General features: G+C 33.2%; 1 protein-coding gene across 1 annotated transcript; it reads right to left on the reverse strand.

Moving 5' to 3' along the window:
- Nucleotides 1–1,829: 1,829 nt before the first annotated feature.
- On the reverse strand, nt 1,830–16,392 carry LOC114183152 (importin beta-like SAD2). Its single transcript, XM_028070062.1, has 22 exons — nt 15,997–16,392; nt 15,437–15,569; nt 15,260–15,347; nt 14,883–15,032; nt 13,798–13,960; nt 11,845–12,029; nt 11,576–11,749; nt 9,862–10,007; nt 9,659–9,782; nt 9,410–9,590; nt 8,131–8,290; nt 8,006–8,047; nt 7,802–7,920; nt 7,475–7,673; nt 6,500–6,631; nt 5,853–5,956; nt 5,550–5,729; nt 4,308–4,447; nt 4,027–4,166; nt 3,712–3,872; nt 2,797–2,923; nt 1,830–2,704 (listed from the first exon to the last, which is right to left on the reverse strand). The coding sequence occupies exons 1-22, from the start codon at nt 16,084–16,086 to the stop codon at nt 2,544–2,546; spliced, it is 3,099 nt and encodes a 1,032-aa protein (XP_027925863.1). The 5' UTR covers nt 16,087–16,392; the 3' UTR covers nt 1,830–2,543.
- Nucleotides 16,393–27,008: the final 10,616 nt, after the last annotated feature.

The following is a 27,008-nucleotide window of genomic DNA, read 5'->3' on the forward strand; positions in this document are numbered from 1 at the left end:
TTTTCATACATAGTTTTAATCTTGCACTATATCTATATGCATATTTATTAGAAACTAATGTTAATTGCTAAAATGATAACTTTAATTATGCATCATAATTAAGTTATGATTGTTTGATGGAATAATTTTTGCTATATTAACAATCTAATAAACGATTCTAAATAATAATGGAAAACTACTTTGTATTTGAAATCTTGTTTCCATTTCTATACATAATATCAATAAATTCATTGAAATAATATAATATGTTAATCGTTATATATGAGATATTAACCGTTTTAAAACTTAAAACTCTGTCACAATTTGAACTTAAAGTGTTCGACTCTTAATTATATATAACTATTTGATATACAGAAACATATTTAAATAAGTCTAACTCAATCCACTAATCTACATAGAGTATACTTAGGTAAAAAAGATTTTTATTTAAAAAAATGGATTAAAATGAGTTACACTTGTATAAACAAATTGACTAATTGTGATGTCATATGCATAATTTGAATACATGGAGTGGTGTATTTCCATTATGCTATTGAAGAAAGCAAAGATGACTTGCTTTCTCTATGTGATTGAACTTCTTGTGCATTGTATAACTTGTAAAAAAGTGTATTCGTGTCCAATTTGTTTTGTAAATATAATTGAGTTAACTATGTGAATTTAAGCAAGTATAGAAATGAAGTATGTAAAGACTTGTGAAAAGAATAGTACGTTTGAGTGAACTTAATATTGAGTTCAAAACCTGCAAAAGTTGGGATATTAGCCTAAAGTTTATGGTACTGCCACAACAAAGTTATAATATTTGGTGTAGATCTACAAAGTCACAGTACAAAATTCAAATCAATGTCAGGGCTTGAGAAGAATATTTGCGTCTTTGAAGAACATAATAAACTCACTAAATCTCTTAACTATTTGCAAAATTTTAAATTAGGTTTGTACACAGTTTTTAAAGTTGGTTATTAGTCTTCTATTTATTTTATAACAAAGTGGTTAAAGTTAATTCTTCATTAACAAAATTCATAATAAATAAGAGAAAGGATCGAACAAAAAAATAAGTTGAAGGACAAAGTACGAAAGTTTTTTTTTTTTTTTTACCTTTCATTTCCTTTTTTCCATCTAACCACTTAATCACCTTATTTTTTTATTCTTATCACATTATATCAGCTTTTAACGAGGAGTATACAATGGCAGTAAAACTGAAGAATTCGAAGAGTTTTAAATCATTAAAAGAAGATGCAATATTAATTACTATATATTACATACACGGTGTCCATATGACTAATATTCAAAATTGTCGGATTTTCGATCTTAAATGCTCAAAGAGTTCAAACATAACATTTAAAGTTCAGATGTGAACGTGTAAACGAAAATTCTTTTTTAACTTGAAAACAAACATCGGGAAATTGAATTTTCCATCTCTGTGGTGACGTTTCAAAGAAGAACGTAACGTTTCCTACGCGTTCTTCTTGGAATTATTCACACACATTGATCTTGATTTATATACTAAGAAAGTCCATCCTTACTTTACGCGCATACTACTTTACAGTACTCACTAATTTAGCAAATAAAAATGTCGTGTTTGACGTGCGATGAGTAGAGCCGTCAACGACACACTGGTATTGTTTCTTTAACATAATACATTTCCGAGGAGAGTTCATTCAATATCATTGTAATTTGTAAACAGGTAGGTAAAACAATGAAAAATATCAGCCTTCCAATGGGTCGTTATAATATTACTAAAATACCGATTTCAGCTGTCTAAAAAACTTGCATATAAATACAGTGATGAAAGCAATTTTTTTGGGGTTGCATAATCGTAATTGCAAACAAAATATTGTAAATCGAGCTGATTTGCTTCTTCCCACAAAACATTATATAATGAATGAACATAACTGTTTTACAACCTGCTGCATTATGGGACCCTTGAAAAGCTTTGTATAACCCAAAACTGATACCTTGATACCTTGATCAATACTCATGGACTATACTCTCAACCCCAAAACAATGACCGAAAAAGAGTGTAAAAAACAAAATTTTTTATATCATCCCTCACCAAAAATTACCAATAAAGCAATTGGCGACCTACGTACCTGTCTATGTGACAGGCGACAAATATTACAGAACTCGTATCCATGAAACATAAATACGGTTGACACATAGATGGTGACCATAAAAGGAGCCCGCGAAAGGGAAAGGGGAAGAAGGGGTAGCGGGGACAACATAGTCTTGGCAAGAATGGGCACTTTACTCCAAAAACACAGCCCAAAAGCACCAAATAATAAGTTGAACTACCTGAAGAATGGAGAAAGCGCTAACTCCACAGTTCCGTCAATGCATCACCCTCCCCATAGTCAATGGGAGCTTCGCTGCACAGATCTCCAAGCACTTCAAAACTGCAAACTCTTCATGATCAAGCCCCAACTGGCGATCACAAAGCCCACAAATGCCTCAAATATAGGCAACCCTCTGATTCTCTCCTAAAGAATGGGCGACATCTGAGAACTCGAGAATAAAATAAGCAACAGTACTAATGTACACTCAGAAGCTTAAGCAGTTGTAGCAGCCGTTGACTTCTCTAGCTTTTCCTTTTCAATTTCTGCCCTTCTCTGCTCGGCATGCTGGGCAACACCATTGGCGAGAGCTTGATAATTGAACTCAAGTGTCTGGGTGAGGTTCTCAAACCTCAATGGATCCGATGATTGTACCACTACAGTAAAAATTATATTGTAAGGTTAGTCTGTCACATGATGACATCGAGAATTATGATGACGGTGGGGAACGCTAAACATTTTAGCTTACCTTTGATTGTATCCACAAAGAACACAAAAGGATCAACCTCATCAATTGGGGACTGCAACTCTTCATCATCACTATAGTCATCATCTGAATCATCATCGTCCTCATCATTGGGCCGGAATGACTTCGCCTACATCCAACAGATGTAGAATGAAAATAAAATTCAAAGATTCAACAACAAATAATTATAAGACAAAACCAAGTATAACAACGGTGTTATGAATAATTATAAGATGAAATGAAGAGCAATAATTGTATTTGGAATTGTGGGGGAGGAAAGGGGCACGGATTAGCTCATTTGTTCAACTCATTTTGGAGAAAGAATTGCTAGTTTTTATCAACTTCCTGAATGAAACTTTGATCCTATCTCCAGCATTTTTCACCGGATCAGTCAGTGAACTCAGTGTTGACATGGACCATAATGTTTTACTAGGTGTACAGATCTTCAAGCATAAGAAATCAGTATGGGAAATAAAAAGAAACAAAATGCTGCCACTAAACATCGGCAGCAGCTGTAACAAGAGCCTAGATGGTTAATGTAATGAATAAAATATTCCAACAAAAACAACAGCTAAAATTACAAGATTGGTTTCAAAATTAACAACTAAAAATATTTTAACGTTAAATTTTAGGTTTTTCATTTGTTCTCTACACTTATTTCACTATTGAACTTCATGATAAATATATTTACAGGCATACCTACAATTCAATAAAAACCGAACCACATAAGGATGAACGGTTCTTTAAATTCACTAGTTCAAATTTCGAATTTAACTAACTGGGTCTTTCAAAATCCAATGAATTCTTCAGGACAAAGTTACTGTACAATGACCTGAGCAGAAGATGAACTTCTAGAACATCCATCTTGCACATCCTCTATATACATGTATATAGACATACTATAGAACTCGTTTATACCTGCTCAGCCAACTTTCGAAGTGTGATAGTATCAGCATCGTCCCCGTCATCAGCATCAACTCCCATTTCTTTGTCAAAACCACTGCCATCCTCATCTTCGTCATCAGTTTGAAAACCATCCATATCATCATCATCTTCAGCTTCTTCCTCCTTAGCAGCTTCTGCAATCATTACAAAATACATGAAGATTAGGAACTTATAAAACAACTACACTATTAGGAGTTTAGGCCAAGCAACCAATAGAAATGACATCAATCTAACCCCCATGAATATCATTTTTACAACTTAGTTACAGAGACAAGGGAAACATACGACCTGCAACTTGCTCTTTGTAAGCAACTAGAAGATCAAGGTTTGCTCGGAACACCCTTCCTAAAGCCTCTGCCGGTAATTGATCAGAAGGGAGTGCCAGTAATGATGTCAAACCAAGGCAGCATACTTTCTTTTCATGTTCCCTGCACATACGCCATTAGTTTACCATCTCAAGACACATTCAAATTGTCATTAGACAATCTATAAATTGTTGTACGGAAGCGCAGTAGCAACATACAAAGTAAAATGGGAACAAGTGATAACAAAAGGTAAAGATAACAAACCTTTTAAAATTAGCACGCATTCCACTTTTCTTAACTTGTTGCAGTAACTGGAACCAAAGATGGAAGATTTCTGATGCAACACCTAACTTTTGCAATATGCTGAGAGTCAGGGCTGCGTTGTAGTAAAGAGCATCTGCAATCTGAAAAAAGTATCTCCTCTTAGAAGGAATTCCTTTATGATTTAAGGAGACAAATAATATTTGAAAACCTGGGCAAACATATAGCAGATAAACTAAACCCATTGGGAGATCAGGAAAGGCCTCAGATTTGTTAACAATATCCCTATATTTAATTTCTTCCTTTTTAAATAAAGAAACCTAGAAATTATAGCACTCAAGGAAGTATAATCCATATTTGGTTAACTAAAAGAGTTAGGTATACATTTCCTCAGGACAGATTTGTTGGAAAATCCTAGCAGGAGAATACCAGTAGACATTTACTAATGAGTCACAAGTTAACTACAGAACAAAACATCACACTACACTCAATCCCAAACATTAAGGCAATAGTGCGTGAATACTTCTCACGTAAATGTAGTTCAACTTGTCCAATTTTATACAATGAGAGATGAGAACTCACACTTGAGCTCCAACAACTACCCATTAAGTGTAGGTCTCTTACACATTGCAGACTCCCCCTTAAATATGAGTCACTTCAACAATAATAAACACCCCGCAAGTGGAAGCTCTTACTCGTCCGCAAGTGACTCTTATATTGTAATTTAACTCAGAAACACACTGCCTAGATTCACTAGCAGATACAAGGGCCCCACACCAAGATTCACCATTAACTCTACTCGTTTTAGCCGACTACCATGAACCATTGGCTCTTATACTACTTTTGGAAGATCCAAGGAGGAGAAACAACAAGGAGATATTCACTAGTGAGTCACGAATCAACTACATAGGAGAACATGACATCACACTCAAACAAAAAAATCATAAGAGGTTTGAGGGTCTTTTTCATTTATATATTACTGAATTTACTCATTTCCATTGAACGTGAGAAAACTACCATTCAAAAATACCTGACAACTTTTTATAAGCCAACACCCATTTAATAAACTGGAAATTCAAAATAAATCTTTCAACTACAATCTAAAATATTTAATGAAACTTCCAAGTCAACAGCCCCAGCACAATCAAGATATTGGCTATATCAGAACATTATAGCCCAGGAGCACAAAAATCTGTTACTTTAGTCATTCGTGTAATGTAACTATTGCATGTAACATCCCCTTACCACTTGCATGAAAAGGCATTTCAAATATGATTTTTCAGTGTGACGCAGGCGTTCAACAGTAATTCTAAGATATGGTTCAACCCAGTGATCCACATGTCCTTTGCAATTCTGGAACACAACTTCTATAAGCTTGGGAGCTGGTATAATATCATTGTCCTCCATATTTTTATCTGACATAATCTACAATACAATATAAAAATCAGAGACCTCAGTAATAACATAAAAAATAATAATGATCATTAATAAACCACTAGGCTCCAACCAAAAAGTTGATGCTTTAAGTAATAAGGTAAAATATCTCACAGATGAAATCATGTTCCACAAACTCTGTTGATAGTCCGGTTCTTTGCAAGAAAGGAATTGAGCAGTTCCCCTTGAAATATAATTGTCCAAGGGAACCAAAATATCTGCAGAAGTTTAAAGCTTAACAAATAAATGCCAAAAACAAGATCATATAGAAGGATGATAAAATTTCCAACCAGATCAAGATAAGATAGATTAGAAATATGCGTGTCTTTGAAAGAGAAGGCAAAAAAATATTTGAGACCCGAGTTCAATGTAAAAAAACCAAAGTCTAGAGTTGAGACCAATAATTACAAGTCTGAGGAGAAGTATATGAATTAAGTTATTATACCATGGGTTGTTCCAAAATAAGTTCTGAAGAAATACAACACTTACTGATAGAATCATTTTCACTTATACTTCATAAACAAGAAAACAACGTGGAATGTAAATTAATTTGCTACTGCATTGAAGAAAAATTGTCCATGTTGTATTTTTAGCTTGTTTTTCTTTATTAATAGATGTTTTGTAAACAGTCCATTGTTGTGTTCATCTTCTGGTTAAAAGTGAACAGCTTGTCTCCGGCAAAAATAGATAATTCACAAAACTATGTATTACGACATTAGCAGATGAAAAAGAGAGTTAAAATTTGTTGAGAACCACCATACTTGGAAAGAAATCAATAGCCCAATCAGCCAGTGCTTCAATCATCAATGGCCAAAGACTCCACATATCCAACGATATTGTTGGAGAGAAAAAAGTCATATAAGATACAATCTCCAAAACTTCTTCAAAAACCTCTGTAGACACAATAGAAGATAGTAGAAATAAGTGAAAATTCAAACAAAATTAAAATATACAAACCATTGTTTATATATCAGTCTAATAATTAAACTAAGACAAATACAGGGTTCATGAATTTAAAGAAGCAAATATATACAAACTTAACAAGTTTGTCAGCATCACATTCATTTTAATAAGTGATCACCTAAGGATATGGAGGAAGTCCTAAATTCCTCCAGTGATCAACTACTTCATACATCCATATTAAAGTGTTATGAAACATTATTAGAAGGGTTACCAGAATCCATTAGTATTGCCTATTTCTTACAGAAAAAATATACCTACACAAGCCATAACAACAAGAATAACTGTATGGTTGGACAACTGCCAAAAAGAGCAAGATGGGTTTTCCTTGGAGCATTTTGACTAATCGGAATTCTAAAGTAATTGGACTGGGTTTTTACGATTAGATTCAATGGTTTAGACAGAATAACAGAATTCTTTTGGGGAAATGTGCAACGTACACAAATGCTTTGGTGTATAAGGTCAGAGACTGAAACTTAGAGTTTTTAAAATGGCTGTTGTAGCACACTACCTGTTTGATATAAGATAAAGCATTTGGTCTTCTTTTGGTAAAAACACCTATAGTCTTTTTTAAGGAGTTTTCCCAAACTGACATGCTGGGATATTTTAGAAGCTTTGCTCAATTAGTGATTCCGTTTTCTTTGTATTTTGTGCAGCAAAATGTCATTTTATGTTCAAGCAGGAGTACATACACATAACACAATCACAAAATAACATCAGAGGAAAATGTAGGACAAAGATTGTCACGAGAGAGAGGGCAGTATGGGGAGAGGTACCTTGACCATCAGTTGTCAACATTCTGCGCATTATAGGAAGCAAAGTTGGCTCAATTTGAACAAAAAGGTGAGGAAGCCTGCTCACTGATTCAAGTATTGTACTAATAGCACGTAAACAACCCACAGCAGCCAAAGCACCTGGTTCATCAGCTTCATCATCAGCTTCTGCAGTGCTCATACACCTCCAAAATGCAGCAGCCTGTTATTTAAAATAAAACCAAATTATTTTTACATTACCTCTAGAAATTATTAAAAGTTAAAAATTTCTATAAATTATTAAAAATTAAAATTTTCTAAACAAATTGTGAAAGGCAAAAGAAATATTACCAAATTTTGGCACAACCCAAGTGCATAAGGGGCCATCTCTTCCCCAAACTTGTCTACAATAGTCTCCAATGTGAACACAAGGTCCTCATTCTCAACCTCATTCATAAGTTTGAAAAACTCTGGATAAAATTTCACTTAGTTAAAACTTATTCAGTAAGCCGAATAATAATTCTGGAGTGAAACAAAATTCTCACACCCTCATACCATCAAGGAGTTGAGGAAGGATAGGACGAATTTCATTCAAATCTGCACAAACATGTCATAAGAAAAATAAGCATATAGAAAAAAAATAATTCATAATAATTACAAAAACAAAATGTAAAAACCACCTTTACAAGCTTCAATAAAAGAGCGCAAAGCAAAAACGGAATCAACGCGCACAGGAAGTTCTGAATCCTGCATTCTGGATACCACACACTGCAAAGCCTTCCGGAAATTGTTCTGATCTGAAAAGTTAATATGGGCATACTGCCCAGCAACCCATGCTGCCTGTTTTTCAAAGAAAAACTAAATTATACTTTAAACAATAATTCCATAACCAGAGTAAGCTTTGGAATAACTTGAACAAAATCAAATAAACCTATGCATTTGCAAATAATACTTCATTTATTTAGTTTAGAACACAGTGAATGACAGCCTAAAACCTTTTTTTTTCCAACCGTGGGGTAAGGGTGATAATTGGGCCATTAAACAAATATGCCCATTTTGTGTGAGCCTTTTTCATCCATATAAAGCACTCAACACTGCATAGATCATATCTACTCTGATTATACGAAGCATAAGTTGAGATACTTAGAAGTATGGATCCTGTTGATATGAGTAACTTTTGGAAGCAGATCAAGAAAACTTTGGGGACTGATCACAGATTATGTTCCTCTTATCATCCCACGTGAAGCTCAAGACCCTTGAGGGCATTGTATCCTTTTTTGGAGGGAGGGTAACGGTATGTAAATATGAATAGAAGAAGAATGTTAGTCAAGTATTGTTAAATTCGTTTTCATAGCTGTTGAGTACCTGGTTACAAATAAAGCTCAGTTGTTGTATTTTAGGAGACTGAAATAGTAATAAAAAAATGGATTAAATATGTTTTTTTGTCCCTTAACTTTCAGTAAAAATTAGAATTAGTCCATTTTTAAAACTTTGACCTAATTTAGTCCCTTAACCTTAGAAATGCGTGGCTTTAGTCCTTTTAACCAAATTTTGTTAAGTTTATTTGACGTTTCAAATGCATTTCTTTATAATATTTGAGTTAACATTAAAGCGAAAATGTGTCAAACGGTATAAATAACACAAATATAACTATGAATTGTGTTTAAAATGTCAAATAAACTTAACAAAATTTGGTTAAAAAGACTAAATTCACACATTTCTAAAGATGGAGGACTAAATTGGTCAAATGTTTCAAATAGGAATTAATTCCAAATTTTACTGAAAGTTAAGGGACAAAAAACATATTTAACTCTAAAAAAAATGCAGCACACAGTTATTTGATTTCTGTCCCCCCCCCCCTTTCTCTGATATGTTCTTCATCCATATTTGTTTCATTCTATCAAAGTCCTATATCACATGGCAATATATGGAGATAAAAACTATAATAGGAAATCATACCTTAGCCCTAAGGTGGCCAACAGGACTGCTGAACTCGGGAAAGACATGTTGCACTAACATTCGCTCAAGTTCAGACTTGTATGGCTCAGTCTGCTTCAATTTGTCACAAAGTGCCCCAATGGCAAGGAGGGCCCCATCTTTCTGTCTATAGGGCTTGTACTCTGCAGAAGCTTCATCATACCTAATGCACAACAGATCATAAATATTGCACCCAATTATAGATCATTCATTCTAACAGTAAACCATTACCTTCTGAAAATTTCAACAATAAATTGAATAAATTTTTGAAGATTTTCTTTCCCTCGTTTCCGAACCAACTCACTCACAAAATCCATGGAAGCAGTTCTAGGACTATACAAATCTTCAATAATATCTGCAACAAAGAATAAGAAGCTATAAGAAATCCCAGTGCATATTGAAATACTGTTTTCATACACACCAACACAACTTACCGTAGCCTTTCCTTACATACTCATGCGGATCTTCCTCCCAAAGCTTTTGATCATTATCATTAAAGCACATAAGGGGGAACACTATTTCAAAAAGAAGGACATCAAGCCGTGGTTGCAGCAGAGTATACATACTATTCCTTGAGATACTGCATGTGATGCAAAAATTACAAAGAAATAATTAGTATGTGCTATCTGGTGGCACCAAATAAAGCACTCAACAACTCATGCTTTCTATTCAAATAGATAATAACAACTTTATTCCTGGTCTGATTTGACATTCAGAAATGAGAAAGATACATTCATTAAGAACCAATAGCAAAAATATAAAAGCATCATACATGGGGCTCTCATTTCCATAGTAACAGCTATAGGTACAAAGCCTCAAGACCCCATGACCAAAGATGCTCTATTCCAATGTCAAGCATCTACTCCTCCTTTAACTTAATGAAAATCTAATAAAGCACGTGAGCATCTGAAAAGTTTTTTGAAACCAAACTTTTGATGTTTACTAGGCTCGTGTTATAGGAGTCTCTGAAAAAGTTCACTGAAATCCTGAATTTATGATGAGCAGCAACTGTGGAATAAGTCTTGTGAGCGGGATTTATTTAATGCATTAACTTACCAACCACATGCTTATAATTGCAGATAAAATATCAGCTGATATTTGAGAAATAATAGGATATAATGCAGAACACAAAAGTCACACATATAATGCACCTGTCTTCATAGAGACAAAAGTCTTCGATAACCACAGACTTCAAATATCGACACCTTCTATGTACACCCCCACTATCATCAACAGCCATCAGTTATTTTCTATGAATAATGGTCATTGATGCAGTTTCTAATTCTATACAGATTAATGTGGGACAGTTAATGAAGGATAAATTATCTTCTATAACAATTCAAGTAATACTAACTGCTTCTAACTCCTAAGAGAACTACTATGACACATATCTAACAATAGATCAGGACCCATCAACTGTCCATACCCCACCCCGCAATTGCACTGACCAGCACACTATTGTCATATACTTTCTATCTTTCTTTCTTTTGCTATTTATCTTCTTTCTCTATATCAATTCAACGTGGTACCAAATCTTTAATAATCTTTTGTGGCAATCTTCTTTCTCCTCCTAAACTCATGGTGGTCGTGACTTTAGATATCAAGGAAGTGGATGTTGCCAATATTCAATGTCACGTGTGGCTTAAATAATAATGCTTTCTGCTATCATATGTTACATCAAAGTTATCGAACTAAGGCAAACTCTAGTCAACTTTTACAAAGGCTTGAAACCAGAACCATCAAGAAAATCTCAGTTTTCTTTATCATAATGGTTCTTACAATTTCCACAGTAGCAGCATTCCCTAAGTCAAGAGCTCTTTGAATTATGCATAATGCATAAAACCACCTGCCATTTGCTGAATTTCAACTTTTTATTGGAAGAATGGGGGCAGCAATCTAGACCCCTAGGTCAAAAAACCTCAAATAACATATCATGAACCAACAATCATAAAAGCCAATCCTGTTAGTTGGAGAGACCTTAATGGCTTTTATATTTCATCTCAAAACCAGGCCATTAGAGTAAAAAATAAAATGCATTTACCAATAGATGTGTGCCATTGATCAGAACTAACAGCACGCAGTTAACGAAAGTAGGCTAGAATATTATATAATATGACGGTGCAAAATGAGACTGCAAAGGATACCCACCTGTTGCTTAGATATTGAAGAATCAAGTTGATAACTCTGTCGGGTAAATAGCCCCCTACTCTAACGACATTTAACAGATTTAAGTGGCACTCTAAGATTTTCCCAGCGTAATGCTTCTGAAACATTTGGGCAAAGGCTCTGTTTTCAGGGTTTTGAAGCTTCAAGTCTCCAAAACTGTCATGTGGTAATTTAAACAACCATAGAAATTCAGAATAAGTCACACAGCAAAAAATCTTTTTATATATAAATCAATCCACACCTCAACATACCGAGTGTAGAGCCTATTTAGAATGTGAACTGTCCATTTCTTGACCTTCCACCAACCCCATGATTTTCTAAGATCGGGATCAACGGGCTGACCTTCAGAAGGGACAGGTCTCTCCAATATATTTAAAAAAAGCATCATCCAAGCATTGAAGATATTTTGATCAAACAACAGCTTAGGAATCTCCAACTGAATAAATTCAACAAAATCCATAACTTCACATGTCAACTATCAGAAATTTGAGTGGTGAGAAGCATCAAAATAAGTGAGGTGGCCGAACGTTATCTCAAATGTAAAAGATGCTCTCCTTTATTTCATTTTATCCCCAGTGACATGGTCAACCAAAAACAAATGAAACCAAGATTTATTCAAATAAAAACACATAAATAAAGACCTCCTAGACTAGGATTCACATGGACTGTAGTTTTGACTATTTTTGTTCTTCTAACTTTATTATCACATTAACTCCACCCCATATTAGACGTGAGAGGAAAACACGATACTAGAGATATAACAATCCCACAATAACTTTCCACTCTTTGCTTATGCATATATAATGGCAATATAAACACAATGGCAAGGGATGAAAAGATTGTAAAATACAGTGGACAATAAAGCATCAATTTCTTAAAAGGCATTACCCCAAAGTAACAAAAGGGTATCATGTATTTCAATTAAAATTTAATAGAATGGTACCATTCCGTTTTGTAAAACAAAGGCAGTGCATCAATTCTAATGAAGATTTGATTAACTGCAGTTAGTTTATCAGTAAGATGAAAGGGGAGAACTCATAAAAAGGTAAAACAACTAAGAGAAGGATATCATGTATCTTAGTATGCGCTGGAGAGAAGAGCCCCAAGACTCTTGTATCACCACAGAATTCATTCAATCCTTCTATTTGTCCCCTTCCCTATTCAAGACTTTGATAACAGATTGGGGATCAAGGTTCTCTGTCGATAAAAATTTCAGGTAGTGCTGTTTCTGATCCGGTTACAATATATGGTTTGCTTAGTTATGAAGCTAGAATGTTGAATACTTATTATGCAAGATGTTATTATTTGTTTGGATAAGAGTGTTTTAAAGTGGCCTGAATTGTGGTCACCCCCGGCCACCTTAATTATGTCCTCTTTAGGAGATGGCTAAATTGCAACAAAAGTAGTGTTTAATCCTATATCAACTAGAAGTATGACTTAAATAGAACTTACAAAGCATGCACAATCCTCATCTTACAAGTAAATCTCATGATGTTAAAGTTGAGCCCAACTTCTAAGATGGCTTTAGAGCCAATTCCAAAGCCATCATTGAGCCACTTGCATTTAGCCACGCTCCATGCCATTAACCTTAGGCAAGAGGAGGTTATTGGAAAGTCACCTTACTTGCAATTGCCTTTGTTAAAACCTGTTTGGGAGGTTGCCTTAGTTGGTTGCAGCCTCGAGGGTGGCGTTGAATTCTATATCAAATAAAGCTATGTTTTAAATAGAGCTTACAGAGTTTGGCAGAACTCACATTCCAAGTCGATTTTGTAAAATTGAGTTTAAGCTCAAATTCTAAGACTATGATTAGGCTTCCTCTAAAATATTACTTTTGTTTTAGGTAAACTCTATAAGTCCAATACAATCTAAAGGATGTGATCGGGACAGAGTTATGCTTAACATTATGCACACTAACTTCAATGACACAAGGGAGTTGCTTCTCTTTTCACTGCTTTGAAATATGCAAACTTATGCCTGAACACTTCCAGACATTAATCCAAACACACTTACTCCCTCAGATTTGACAGCCTTGACCACCTTGGGCTAAAATAGAATGCATTGTACACCCTAACTAATAATAATCACATGTTTAACATAATGACTATAAATAAGTAACATGAATCTGAACAAGGTTTGATCTACAGCATAATGCATAAAATAGACTCCTTTATTTAAGGATACATATGAGGACAGAGAGAGCGTACATAAATGGAGGACCAGAATATTTTACAGATAAGCTTGATAAGATCAGCTACTTCAAGTGATGGATTAACAATCTGGACAAGCCCGTTAAATATATTGAGAAGATGAGGAAATGTCTCGTCAACAATGCGATAAACTGGTACCCTTTCCTCATCTGACTTGAACCTGAGAAGAAAAAATAAAAGAGCTTATGAACCTAACACATACTAGACTAATTGATCTGGACCACTATTTAAGGATCACAGGGTACTTTTGAAAATATGAGCTCTTGCAAAATCAGAAATCTAATACTTTGAAATAGAAATTTTTTTAACAACGTTATTAGTAGAGAATATTTATTAGCTTTGCCAGTAATTATTCTCCATTGTGAAACCTGCATAGTCAACTCTAGCGGGGTCTCCCCTCCAACAACCTTTTTGAAATGGAAACTTCGAAACTTATTAACGAACATAGCAAAATAATAATAATGGCCAAAACGCATGGAATGAGGTTTGTCCCTTCCATTTAAAACGTTGTAAACTCTAGTCTGAAATCTGAAATTTGTGGTGATATCCTAATCCTCATTCATTTTCTTCAACCCCTCAAAATGAAGATGAAATTAACATTCAAAAAATAATTATTGTTAATCATTTCTTTGTTGACTTTTCTATTAGTACTGGAAAAGCAGACAACTTTTTAGGTGACATGCAAAACTAGACTATAGTTCATTCTTATTTTAATATTGTCGCTCCCCTTTTTTGTGACATTTTTTATTATTGAGAGTTTATCATTGTCTTAGATTGTATCTTTCTCCACATTCTTATTAAATCCTTTTTTCCATCCATACAACACATACATATATAACAAATTTATAGTTCAACGAAATGATCTAAGCAACATAGTACAACATATTCCTGTGTAAATGCCATTGTAACTGTACAGTAAAAAATGAAAACCAAACAGGATTTTGCGTACAGTATGGAAATACAATTATTAATAATAACGGACAAAGTAGCAAATAGTGAGAAAATTTCACAACAGAACTGGGTAAGAATATCAGCCCAATTGTTTAGGTTGAGGTATAATAGATATGAAATCACAAGCTTACTCGTATTTTCTAGAAAGAATCCGAAGCACAAACAATGCCCCATAGACTTGTTGATCCTGTAAGTTATGCTTCACCCAGTCAAGAAGATGTGGCCACTGCTCAGGATAATCACAATGTATAACTGTTTTAAGGCACTCGCCAAGCTGTACCCTACAGACGTAAATGTAAGCAATGAACGCAAGTCAACACAACGGAGAATTGGAAAAAAAAAAAAAAAAAAAGTTGTTTAAAAGAGAAAGAAATATGGCACTAATTTAAACCCTCATTAGTTGTCATCACACACTAGGTGAAGAGAGAAATGACAGCAAGAAATCAACACATATCAGAATATACAAATTAGCCACCAGATATGAGGCACCAAAAGTGAACAATCGTACCTCAACAGAGGAGGAACCTGGGTTACAAACACGAGAATGTGATCTCTCACCACATCTTTATCACTCTGTGAAATCTTCTGCTGCGTTTCTACATAAACAACCCACAAAAATGAAGAATACGATAAGCAAACATCCCACTTCATTATCTAACTTGAACCAATGATAAAAAGTGCATACCATCAAGAGGAGACCAATTTTTCGCAATAAAGTTCTTGAAATGAATACTAGCCACTTGTCGTACACCCATGTCAACGTTGTTGTCAACAATGATTTGCAACAGCCTCACCAGATGCTGAGGCGCATACTGAAACTGTATTCAAATTCAACAACAAGCATATAAAAGTTAAAAGAAGTCAACAAACTGCAACATTCATACATTCAATTACAACCGCAAACAGGGACGCCAATGCCAACAGACAACAAAGACTAATGTTTTCAACTTCATTTCCCAGTGCGCGAGCTTCATAAACGCTAAAAAAAGAAACTCATGATTGAAAAAGATCATCAACAAACACAGCCAAATTTAAATTCATCAAATCAAAGCACTGCTAGATTCAATAAACAATCATACACCAAAATTCAATTAACAACCGACGACTCAGTAAGACACTAAAAGAATCATCACGTTTCACAACCATCCGTACTTCTTAAACACTTAACCGGAAGTGAATCAAGTAAATACAAAGCAACGAAAACTCTGATCAGAAAAGAGATTCAAGAATCGGAAGGAGCCGCACCTGATTCAAGCTCTGCTCAGCAGCTTTCCGTTCATCCGGATTGGGACTGAAAGCGGCTTGCAGTATAACAGCGAGACTCGGAAGATCCATGGAACCGAAAATTCGATCAAAAAACCTCCGCTACGAACTCCGATCAGCGCGCAAACCGAGAATTGCGAAAGCGATTAGAAGTTGAAATCTAAACCCTAGAAATAGCGTCCTCTAGGGTTTAGAGCGCGAGCGATAGCGAGAGCAACGAGAATCGAACAGAGTAAGTGTGGCTTGCGATTTGTGTTATGTTGTTGAGTTGTGTTGAGAGAGAGAAAGCGCAACAGGAAAAGCTGGAGGCTATTTAAACTACTAGGGTTTACGTTTACGGGTTTTTAACCATCTTCATACTACTAGCTGGGAGTACTTTTCATTGCGTTGAGAAAAATAAAATAAAATAAAGAATAAATATATGAATGAAGTGATACTCTGCTTGTGTAGAGACTTAGCGGCTTGTTTGGGTACGAAGATACGTTAGAGGCGTACGGGATAGGTTAAACCCCGTGACGTATGTTAAAACCGTTATTGAGTAATTTCTTAATTCCGTTTGCGATTTTGGTGTTTGGTGCGTACATTTGTAGCGGTTGGACGATCTTTCACGCTTCTCGACTCGCATCCAGGAAGCTGCCGTTTTGATGGGTTGGCTGCCAACTCCACCTAATTACAGAACTCATTACTAAAGTTTGTTTAAGTTTATTTATTTTAAATTATTCAGTTACTTTAAAAGATATTTAAAGCTTACAAAATTAATATCTTTCAACCCGTTTTTTCAACAATGTAATAAATAAAGATCATATAATCATCACCATAAAAGATAAAATATGTTTCCATAAAATATTACTAAAGATAGAATACTTTAATATCATAACAGATAATATCATTAAATCTTTAAGATGGTTAGCATAAAAAATAATTGGATTAAATATGTTTTACTTCAATAATATAATTTTTTTTATGTTATTTTACTATTAAATTGCATTCAAACTTATGTTTGAGTTATTTATAATAGTTCATTTTTTAACAAGTAAAAAGACTGACATTATTAAATTATTATGACTATATTTAGTCATTTTTAATTTAATAACAAATATATATTAAAGTTTATTATAAAGATTAATTCTAATTTTGTGTTTAAATTTAATAATTAAAAATGTATTTTTATTTCAAAGTAATTTATGTATATGATTTTTAATTTGTAAATTATATATCGATATAAATCGTGAAAAAATTAGTTTACTCAATTTTTGGTTGTGATAAACCTTTTATTTATTATACTTACCTATTTGGTCCTTATAAAATTCCTCGTGTATAAGTGGTAGGGAAGAATAACACAACCATATATAAGTAAAAGTGTCTCTTAAATTACCTTAAAAAATATATAAGTATGTAATAATATTATGTCTGTCTGGATTAATGGTTATAAAATGGGAAAATTTGAACATATGTATATATCATGATTGTGCTCTTATATTGAGATATATAATTATTTAAAAGAAAAATTTAGGATAATCAAATGACAATTAAAACAACTGATATGAAAAATATATGGTATATAATTTTTTCCTTCGTATTTATCAAATAATAAATATACAAACAACTCATGAAAAATACTATTTATTAAGTTAATACTTTACTAGGTGAAACAAAAGAGAGTTACTTACTATTTCAATAATGAAAAAAATATATGGAAAATAAGAATAGAAAGCATGACTTTTTCTCTAACTTTCTATTTTTCTTCACAAACAAAATGAAACAGAATTACTTTTTATTTTCAATAATGAAAAAAATATATATAAGAAATAAGAATATGAAGCGAGTTTGTGTCTAACCTCTTATTATTTTTCACAAACAAAAAGAAGTATGAGTTTCATAAACAAAAGAAACATGAGTTTGTATCTAACTTTCATTTTTTTCTTCATGAACAAAAGAAAACATTTGGAGGTGAGGATATATGAGAAACAAAAAAATATTAAAGAAAACATAAAAAATATTTCAATAAATTTGTTTACTTTTAATTACTTTTAATTTTTTGTTTTATTATTCATTAACATTAAATGTTATATTTTATAAAAGAAAAAAAATCTGCATAATCTAATTTCCACCAATATAATATATATACTACTACTTTAAAAAAAAAAATGAACAATTTAGGAGGGCCATGGCCCTACACCAATAATAAAATATGTCATGAAGTTGACATCTGGGTTGTTTAAATAGGTTGACACGTTATTACATATAAAAAAATAATATTGTTGGATTAGAACAATTATATATATATATATATTAAAATTTAAAAGCTAAAATATATCAAAATTTAAAATGTAAATAAATTTTAATTTTGTGTCAAAAAACTTTAACTCCGAAACAACTAGTATCTTCAACAAAATCAGAAAATTTTGTTATAAAGTAAAGCTAATAATAGAGGAGAAAGAAATGAAAAATATAGATTAGAAAATAGGAAGCAACTTTTATGTGTGTCTTATTACTGAGAGAGGAATAGTCATATTTATAGATACAATGCACTATTGTCTTCATGTATGATTGTTGATTCCATTATTCTGAAATATAGACAACAAGTTTATCGCACATGTTGAATTATAAACTTTAACTAAACATATTAACGACTTACATCATGTAATGCTAAAAATTATGTATGATTTTAACAATGTTGATGTTATGGTCTCTTTCACATATCGTTATGAAATCATTTTGCTACCACATGTGAATAAATATTTTGTTTGTGATAAGTCATTGTGCAATTGTGATAATATAATAAATAACATGCATATGCATAATCCATTAGATCCAATTTTGAATCATCTGGATAAAATAATTTCATATTTGTAGTACACATAAGGTAACAAAGTATATTTTTTGCTTCAATCCATTGTCTTCTTGTAGGTGAAAAATTATATATTGTTCAACAAATTTACAGCAAATGCAGTATCATGTCAAGTATAATTAGCAAGATACATTAGTGTTGTTATAACACTAAGGTATGGTACTTCTAGACCAAAAAGATCTTCATCACTTTCTTGAGGTTGAAGAAGGGCATTTATCAACATCTAACGACCTCACAACTATTAGATTGCATAATGGATGTGACTTGTTCGTATAAAACATTTTACACACCTTAACTATATAAGTCTTTTGATGTATAAAAAACACATATGTTTAAATACTCAAATTGTAATCTCAAACAAAAATTTTGCCTTTTCAAGATCATTCATCTAAAATTATTTCTTTAAGTAATAAGTTGCCTGTGTGAGATCATTAGGAGTTCCAACGATGTTTATGTCATTTACATAAACAATAATTATGGCAAATTCATTTTTTTTGGATCTTTTCATATAAATACAAGAACAAATAGGATAATTTATATATCGTTCTTTTAATAAGTACTTAATAAGACGGTTATACCACACACGTCCTGATTGCTTTAATCAAATATTGCAATGTCGTTGCATTAAATACCAAAGAATATGTCTTTTCACAAATCAATATCAGGTTTTGTGAAAAATCTTGAGCAACCAATTATGCTTTGTATCTAGCAATTTCATCATTCTTAATTTGATTTTTGTGCAAAAATCTAAATGTACCCAATGGATTTCACACCTTCAGGTGTGCGAACTATAGGTCTGAAAACCTTTCGTTTAGCAAGCAAATTTAATTATGCTTATTTGCATATTTTCATTTTGGCCAATCATGTCTTTGTCAACAATCTTAAATGATCATTGATTATTGATCCTCATTGTCATTTATAACATTCATCGCTAGTAAAAGTTTCGTCAATGTTGGCTTCCTTTTGGTTATATATTATATGACTAATGACATAATTTATTGAGATCTCATCATTTTCAACAATTTCAAGTGCCTGAGGTTCTTCTAAAACCAAATCATTAATTATGTTAAATGGATATTTTGAGATTTCCACTTTTTCGATTAGGTTATTTTGCCTTTTAGCTCATTTTCCCATACAAGAGTTTTTATCTTTGGAACCAATAGGCCTACCACGCTTAAAACATGTATTTGGATTTAACAGGCCTATCACGCTTCAGGCATGTTATGAATTAACATCAAATATTCACAGAGCATTAGCAACTGGTACATATGATTTGATTGCCCTTTATGTTAGTAAGAATATTTGGTAATTGATTAACTAATTTTGTAAATGAATTGTCCTTTCAACTTCGTTCGTATTATTTTGTGCGAGGATCAAAATAAAATAATGATAATTCATTTCAACCAATATTCTTTTCCAATTGTTTTCTTTCTCCCCCTAATGTTGGAAACACTTATTCATCAAAGTGACAGTTGAAAAGTTAAACTGTAAATAAGTCTCTTAATGGTAGTTCAAGATATTTTATTATTGAGGGAGACTCGTATCCAACATATAGGGGTGATCATGGATTGAATTTTTAATGATCCAATCCACATCCATTTGGGATCCAAATAATTGGATTAAATTTTTGATCCAAATCCATTTTTTCAAAACACGTAGATTGGATTTTTTAAAAATCGAGATCCAAATATTTAGATCAAGTTTAAATCCATATCTAAATATTTGGATCAAGTTCAAAATCCAAAATCAATTTTTCATAAAATAAATTCAAATTAATTTTTTCAAAACTCGTGTTCATAAGGCTGACATCATAGAATTTGGCAGATTTTTTGTCGGGGTCAACGAGGCCAAATTTTAGCATGGGATGAACTTGGATGACTTTCGAACAAATTTCGGTTGGGGACGACGTGACCAAATTTAGGCCAAGGTCGACTTGACAAAATTTTAGTCGAGATCGACTTGACTGAATTCGACTGAATTTCTGCCAAGCCGATTTTGCCTAATACAACCAAATTTTGCCCAGAGCCAACTTGGCCAAATATGGCCACATTTGGATCAGGGCCTGATCAGTCAAATTTCGGTTAGGGTTGACTCCACTAAATTTGTCGGTCGGGAACGACTTGATAGAACATGGCCAATTTTCGATCACAGCCGACTAAATTGAATATAGTCAAATTTTGTTCACGACTTACTCAACCGAATACAGCTAAATTTGGGCTAGTGCCGACTCGGCCAAATTTCGGTCATGACCAACTCGACTGAACTTGGCCAAATTTAGGTTAGGACTGACTCGCCTATTTATGACCAAATTTTGGTCGTGATCGACTCTACCGAATACGACCAAATTCAGGTTAGGACCAACTCAGTCAAATTTTCGTCGAGGCCAACACGACCGAATTTTGACCGGAGCTTACTCGACTAAATTCGACCGAATTTCGGTCGTGGCCGACTCAATTGAATACGGTGAAATTTCGATCATGACTGACTCATTTGAATATGGCCAAATTTCATCTTAGGCCGTCACAACCGAATACGACGAAATTTGGGCAAGGGCCGACTCGGCCAAATCTCAATCGGGGCCACCTTAATTGAATTTGACCGAATTTTGACTAGAGCTAACTAGGCTAAATACAGCCAAATTTTGGTCGCAGTTGTCTCGGCCGAATACGGTCAAATTTTGTTTAGGTCGACTCAGCCCAATGCAGTCAAATTTGGATCGGGGTGAACTCAACCAAATACTTCCAAATTTTGTCTAGGATCAGCTGGGTCAAATTTCGATCATGACCGACTTGACAGAATTTGGCTTAATTCAGCCAAATTTTGTATCGGGTCACGCCAACTCAATCAAATACGACTAAATTTGGGCTAGTCCATTTCAACCTTTAGCCTAACCTAACAAAAAATATAAACAGAAACTTTGGATTAAATATTTTGGATTATCCATTTTGAAAATCTAGATTTAGAGTAGGGATATATAATCCATAAAATATATAAAATGTAGATCAGATTGATATCCAAATCCAATAAAATGGATTGAATTTTTAATAAAAGGAATATTAAATGGACTGGATCATAGCAAAAATGGATTGGATCATGAAAATTAGATTTTTTGCTCATCCTTAGTTTAACTTTTAAGATCATCCTCTGCTTCCTTCCAGTCATTTAAGAGTTCAATAAATATAAATTATTGTTGTTATCCTAATAATTTTTATTTTTGTGTTAAATAAATATTAATTATTACTTTTACCATCATATTTTTATTCTTTCAATTTTATATGTATTTAATCTCTTTTTATTAATACATTTTTTTACAATAGTATAATTTAAATTTGTTAGTACAAATTTATGGATCCATTAAGAATTCTTTTATTAAATTCTAAGTTTTAAAGTTTATGAATATAACTTTTAAGGTTTAGTGTTTACAGCTGTCTCACATCTCACGTCGCACGTCGCACATCACACATCTCAAGTCTTAAGTCTCATGTCGCACATCGCACGTCTCTCACGTCTCACATCTCTCATGTCTCACGTCCCACGTGTCACGTTTCACGTCTCACGTGTCACGTACCACGTCTCACGTCTCACGTCTCACGTCGCAAGTCTCACGTCTCACGTCTCACGTCTCACGTCTCAAGTCTCACGTCTCACGTCTCACGTCTCACGTCTCACGTCTCACGTCTCACGTCGCACGTCTCACGTCTCACATCCCAAGTCCCAAGTCTCACGTCCCACATTCCACGTCGCACGTCCCACGTCCCTTGTCGCACATCTCACGTCTCACGTCCCACGTCCCTTGTTGCACATCTCACGTCTCACGTCCCACGTCTCTTGTCGTACGTCGTACGTCGCACGTCGCACGTCTCACGTCCCATGTCCCACGTCGCACGTCTCACGTCTCACGTCTCACGTCCCATGTCCCACGTCCCACGTCGCACGTCTTACGTCTCACGTCTCACGTCTCACGTCTCACGTATCACGTATCACGTATCACGTATCTCGTTTCACGTCTCTCGTCTCATGTCTTACATCTCTCGTCTCACGTCTCACGTCGCACGCCTCTCGTTCCTCGTCTCACGTCCCGCGTCTCACATCTCACGTCCCACGTCCCACGTTCCGAGTCTCACGGCTCACGTCCCACGTCTAATGTCTCATGTCTCACTTGTCACGTCTCACGTCCTACGTCCCATGATCCATGTCGTCTCACGTCTCACGTCTCACGTCTCACGTCTCACGTCTCACGTCTCTCGTCTCTCGTCTCTCGTCTCACGTCTCACGTCCCACAATCCGCGTCTCACGTCTCACGTCTCATGTTCCACGTCCCCCGTCTCACGTCCCACGTCTTACGTGTCACGTCCCACGTTGTCTCACATCTTACATCTCACGTTGCACGTCTCACGTCTCACATTATTGCATTAAAATACTTGATTCTTTCACAATCCGCGTCTCATGTCTCACGTCTCATGTTCCACGTCCCGCGTCTCACGTCCCACATCTTACGTGTCACGTCCCACGTTGTCTCACATCTTACATCTCACGTTGCACGTCTCACGTCTCACATTATTGCATTAAAATACTTGATTCTTTCATAAAATAATTACTCTTTGGTTTACTGGGTGCAGTATAGCTAAGGTTCTTCTTTGGTGTTTATCTTTCTTCAAGATTCTTATTGATCGAAAGAAAAGAAAGGACATTATTTTACCGGAAATAGGAAAACTAACCTTATGCAACAACAATAATTTGAAGCTTTTGCAGATGTCTGCTATCATTACATGGATGATTTTAGAAAAGTGTTTAGATGTTGGCAGACAATATATTTTTATTGGTTTTCTGTTTTGACATTCAATATACAAAGAGATGTGTCACAAAATTCTAATCAAGGATGGGCAAAAAATCTATTTTTTATAATCCAATCTATTTTTTTATGATCTAATCCATTTAATATCTATTTTATTAAAAATTCAATCCATTTAAAATCCATTTTATTGGATATGGATATCAATTCGATATATATTTTATGAATTGGATATTCATTCTCTAAATCTAGATTTTCAAAATGGATAATCCAAAACATCTAATCCAAATTTTTAGTTTATATTTTTGGTTAGGTTAGGCTAAAAGTTGAGACCGACTAGTCTAAATTTAGTCGTATTTGATTGAGTTGGCGTGACCCTATACAAAATTTGGCCGAATTCTATCAAGTCGGTCTCGATCAAAATTTGGCCCAGTTGGTCCTGGACAAAATTTGGAAGTATTCGATTGAGTTCACCCCGATCCAAATTTGACTACATTGACCTGAGTCGACCTAGACAAAATTTGACCGTATTCGACCAAGACAACCGCGATCAAAATTTGGTTGTATTCAACCTAGTTGGCTCCAATAAAAAATTGGTCGAATTCAATCTAGTTGGCCCCGATTGAGATTTGGCCGAGTCGGCCCTGACCCAAATTTGGTTGAGACAGCCTAGGGTGAGATTTGGTCATATTCAAATGAGTCGGTCACAATCGAAATTTGGCCGTATTCAACTCAATTGTATTTGTAGTACCAAAAATAATACTAACATTGACTTCTCGCATTACCAAATAAGAGAAAAATCTAGTACTCTTGAGAATTATATGAGTTGTTGCACTATCAATAGGACATATATCTTCATCATTCATGCTAGTGCCAATATTCATTCTTCATACAAAAATATCAATATGAGAAAATCTTTTTTTTAACACTTTCATAACCAATGAGATGATCAATGCTTCCATTTGGTTTAGCAAAGAAAATAATAATATCAAGAGAATAAACATCCATATGGCCATAATCAGAATAACCATCTTCATAAGCAAAGTGTGTTTTTATGTTCTTTTGATTAGTTGTAAGATGTTTGGTGTACGAAAGTACAACTAAAATGACCTTTATCATCATGATGATAATATATACTTTCATCTTATTGTCAATATTTTCACATTTTTCTTTTTTCTTCTTCACATTATTATGCCACTTATGGTGACAAAATATGTCTTTTAAATTTTCTTTATAATCATGTCCATAATCAATATCACGATCATGAAAATATAAACCAAATATTGTTGCATTCACTTATGGGAATGAAGTATAATCAATTGGACATATTTCATGATTTTCTATCAAAAGTTCATTACTTTGTTCAACTATACAAAGACATTAAATAAATTCATAATATTTATTGCAATATTCACTGGGAATGAAGTTGAACCAATAAGATAATTAGACATGTTTCATGATTATCAAAAACTCATTACTTTGTTCAGCTATACAAAGACATGAAATAAATTCACAATATTTATTGTTGCATTAACTTCTGAAAATAAAGCATAATCAGTTGGGCAGATCTCATGATTTTTCATCAAAAGCTTTATTGCTTTGTTCAGCCATACAAAAACTTGAAATAAATTCACAATATTTGTGAAATCTCTTTTCACAATATTATTGTCGCGGGAGCAAATTAGTTGCTCAGATACTTTATTTATTTCTTTAATGGTATCACCAAGACCCATTACATCTAAATGTATTTCAATATTTAAAATGCATTATAAGTATAATTGTTTCTAATAATATCAAGGGTCACAAATTCAAAATTTGCAAGGTTTGACATGTTTAGAATTAATACATAAAATAATAGTAATAATAAGCATCATAATAAAAATAATAATTTGAGATGAAGATCAATAAAATCAAATCATTTTTATGACAAAAATAATAATATAAGATAAAATTGTAAATGAAGAAATGATTAGAAAGAGTCTAGATCGTGACATGCAGACTGTCGTTAAAGAGAAAAAAATGTTTTCACCAAGGTTTAGTTGATTAGAGCATTAGAGCATCGTGTTATAAAATAAAGCTAATAATAGAGAAAATAAATAAATGAAAAAAAATAGAGATCAAAGGATAGGAAACAACTTTTTTATGTCTTATTAACGATAAGAAAAGTCCTATTGATAGATACAAGATAGTAATCCATAAAGGATACAAATCAGATAATTAATACAAATATTTACAAGAAGAGTAATAGATAATATTTATAAAAATATCAATCATATAAATAACTATATCATATTAATGGCCGACCATTGATTCATATCAAAATTAACATTAAATATAAAAATTTAAAATAATAGAACAAATAAAATATAAACATGTCATCTATCGTCATCATTTATGTGATGAAAAAGTATAGAAACGATCAAAGCCTATTTTATGTAATAAAAACAATAGAACCTTCCTTAAGCATGGATGACAAATAAACAATCATGACAATAAAAACCTACTTTGAGTAGAAAATATTAATTAAAAAAATCAAAATACCGAAACCAGCCTCACTAAATTTTTAAACGTTAGTCAGGGTACTGTATTAAAAACACGACAGTTTACAATCTCAGCATTCAAATATAAATAAAGAAAAAGTCTGATGCATTATGCAACAAACTATACATAAACAAGTCTTAACGAATATCATCTTATTTAAAAAATCTTAACCAATTTCATATTATTTATCAAAATCTTTACCAGTTTTATATCGTTGCTGTAAAAACACCAATTTTATATTATCTGAAAATATCATTCCAACACATACCTAAAATACTGGTATTCTATTTCTAATGATTTTTTTTTATCTATTTTGACGTTAGTTTTTAATAAAGGATAGTTTTTATTTTCTCAAAATTTGATTAATAACATTAACTACTTTTTCAATTAATGTTTATACTAATTAGTTATATTTATGTATATAAGTTAAGAATATAATTACTAACATGTATGTGTGTGATCTGGGTCCCGATATGAATTTCATGGACAGAGAAAAAAAAATTCCACTGACATGGTAAAGTTTCATGACATATATTAATTATCAATAACATACTAAAAAAAAAACCCATTATTTAGCCCAATTAAATCTTTAACAAATTATAAAAGTACCTTAAAATTAACTTTTATACATACATGTGAAAAATAATTTTCTTAATGAACAAATATTCACTCAAGAATTCAATTTACACAAATCGAGGAAAGAAGACTTGCAGGTGAAAATGATAGCGAAGACAGTGTGTTGTTAATGGTGTCTTGGAGGAGATTTTCAGATATAATCTTGTAGTGGTTATTATTATTGATTATTGATAA

Source organism: Vigna unguiculata, chromosome 5 (assembly GCF_004118075.2).
Source record: "Vigna unguiculata cultivar IT97K-499-35 chromosome 5, ASM411807v1, whole genome shotgun sequence".
In the NCBI taxonomy this organism is placed as follows: domain Eukaryota; kingdom Viridiplantae; phylum Streptophyta; class Magnoliopsida; order Fabales; family Fabaceae; genus Vigna; species Vigna unguiculata.

Coding starts and splice junctions, on each gene's coding strand:
- LOC114183152 (XM_028070062.1), bottom strand. CDS start 16,086: ATGGATCTTCCGAGTCTCGCTGTTATACTGCAAGCCGCTTTCAGTCCC. Junction 9,783..9,861: donor GTATGTAAGGAAAGGCTACG/GTAAGTTGTGTT, acceptor TCTTTGTTGCAG/ATATTATTGAAGATTTGTAT. Junction 2,924..3,711: donor TTCGAAAGTTGGCTGAGCAG/GTATAAACGAGT, acceptor TGTTGGATGTAG/GCGAAGTCATTCCGGCCCAA.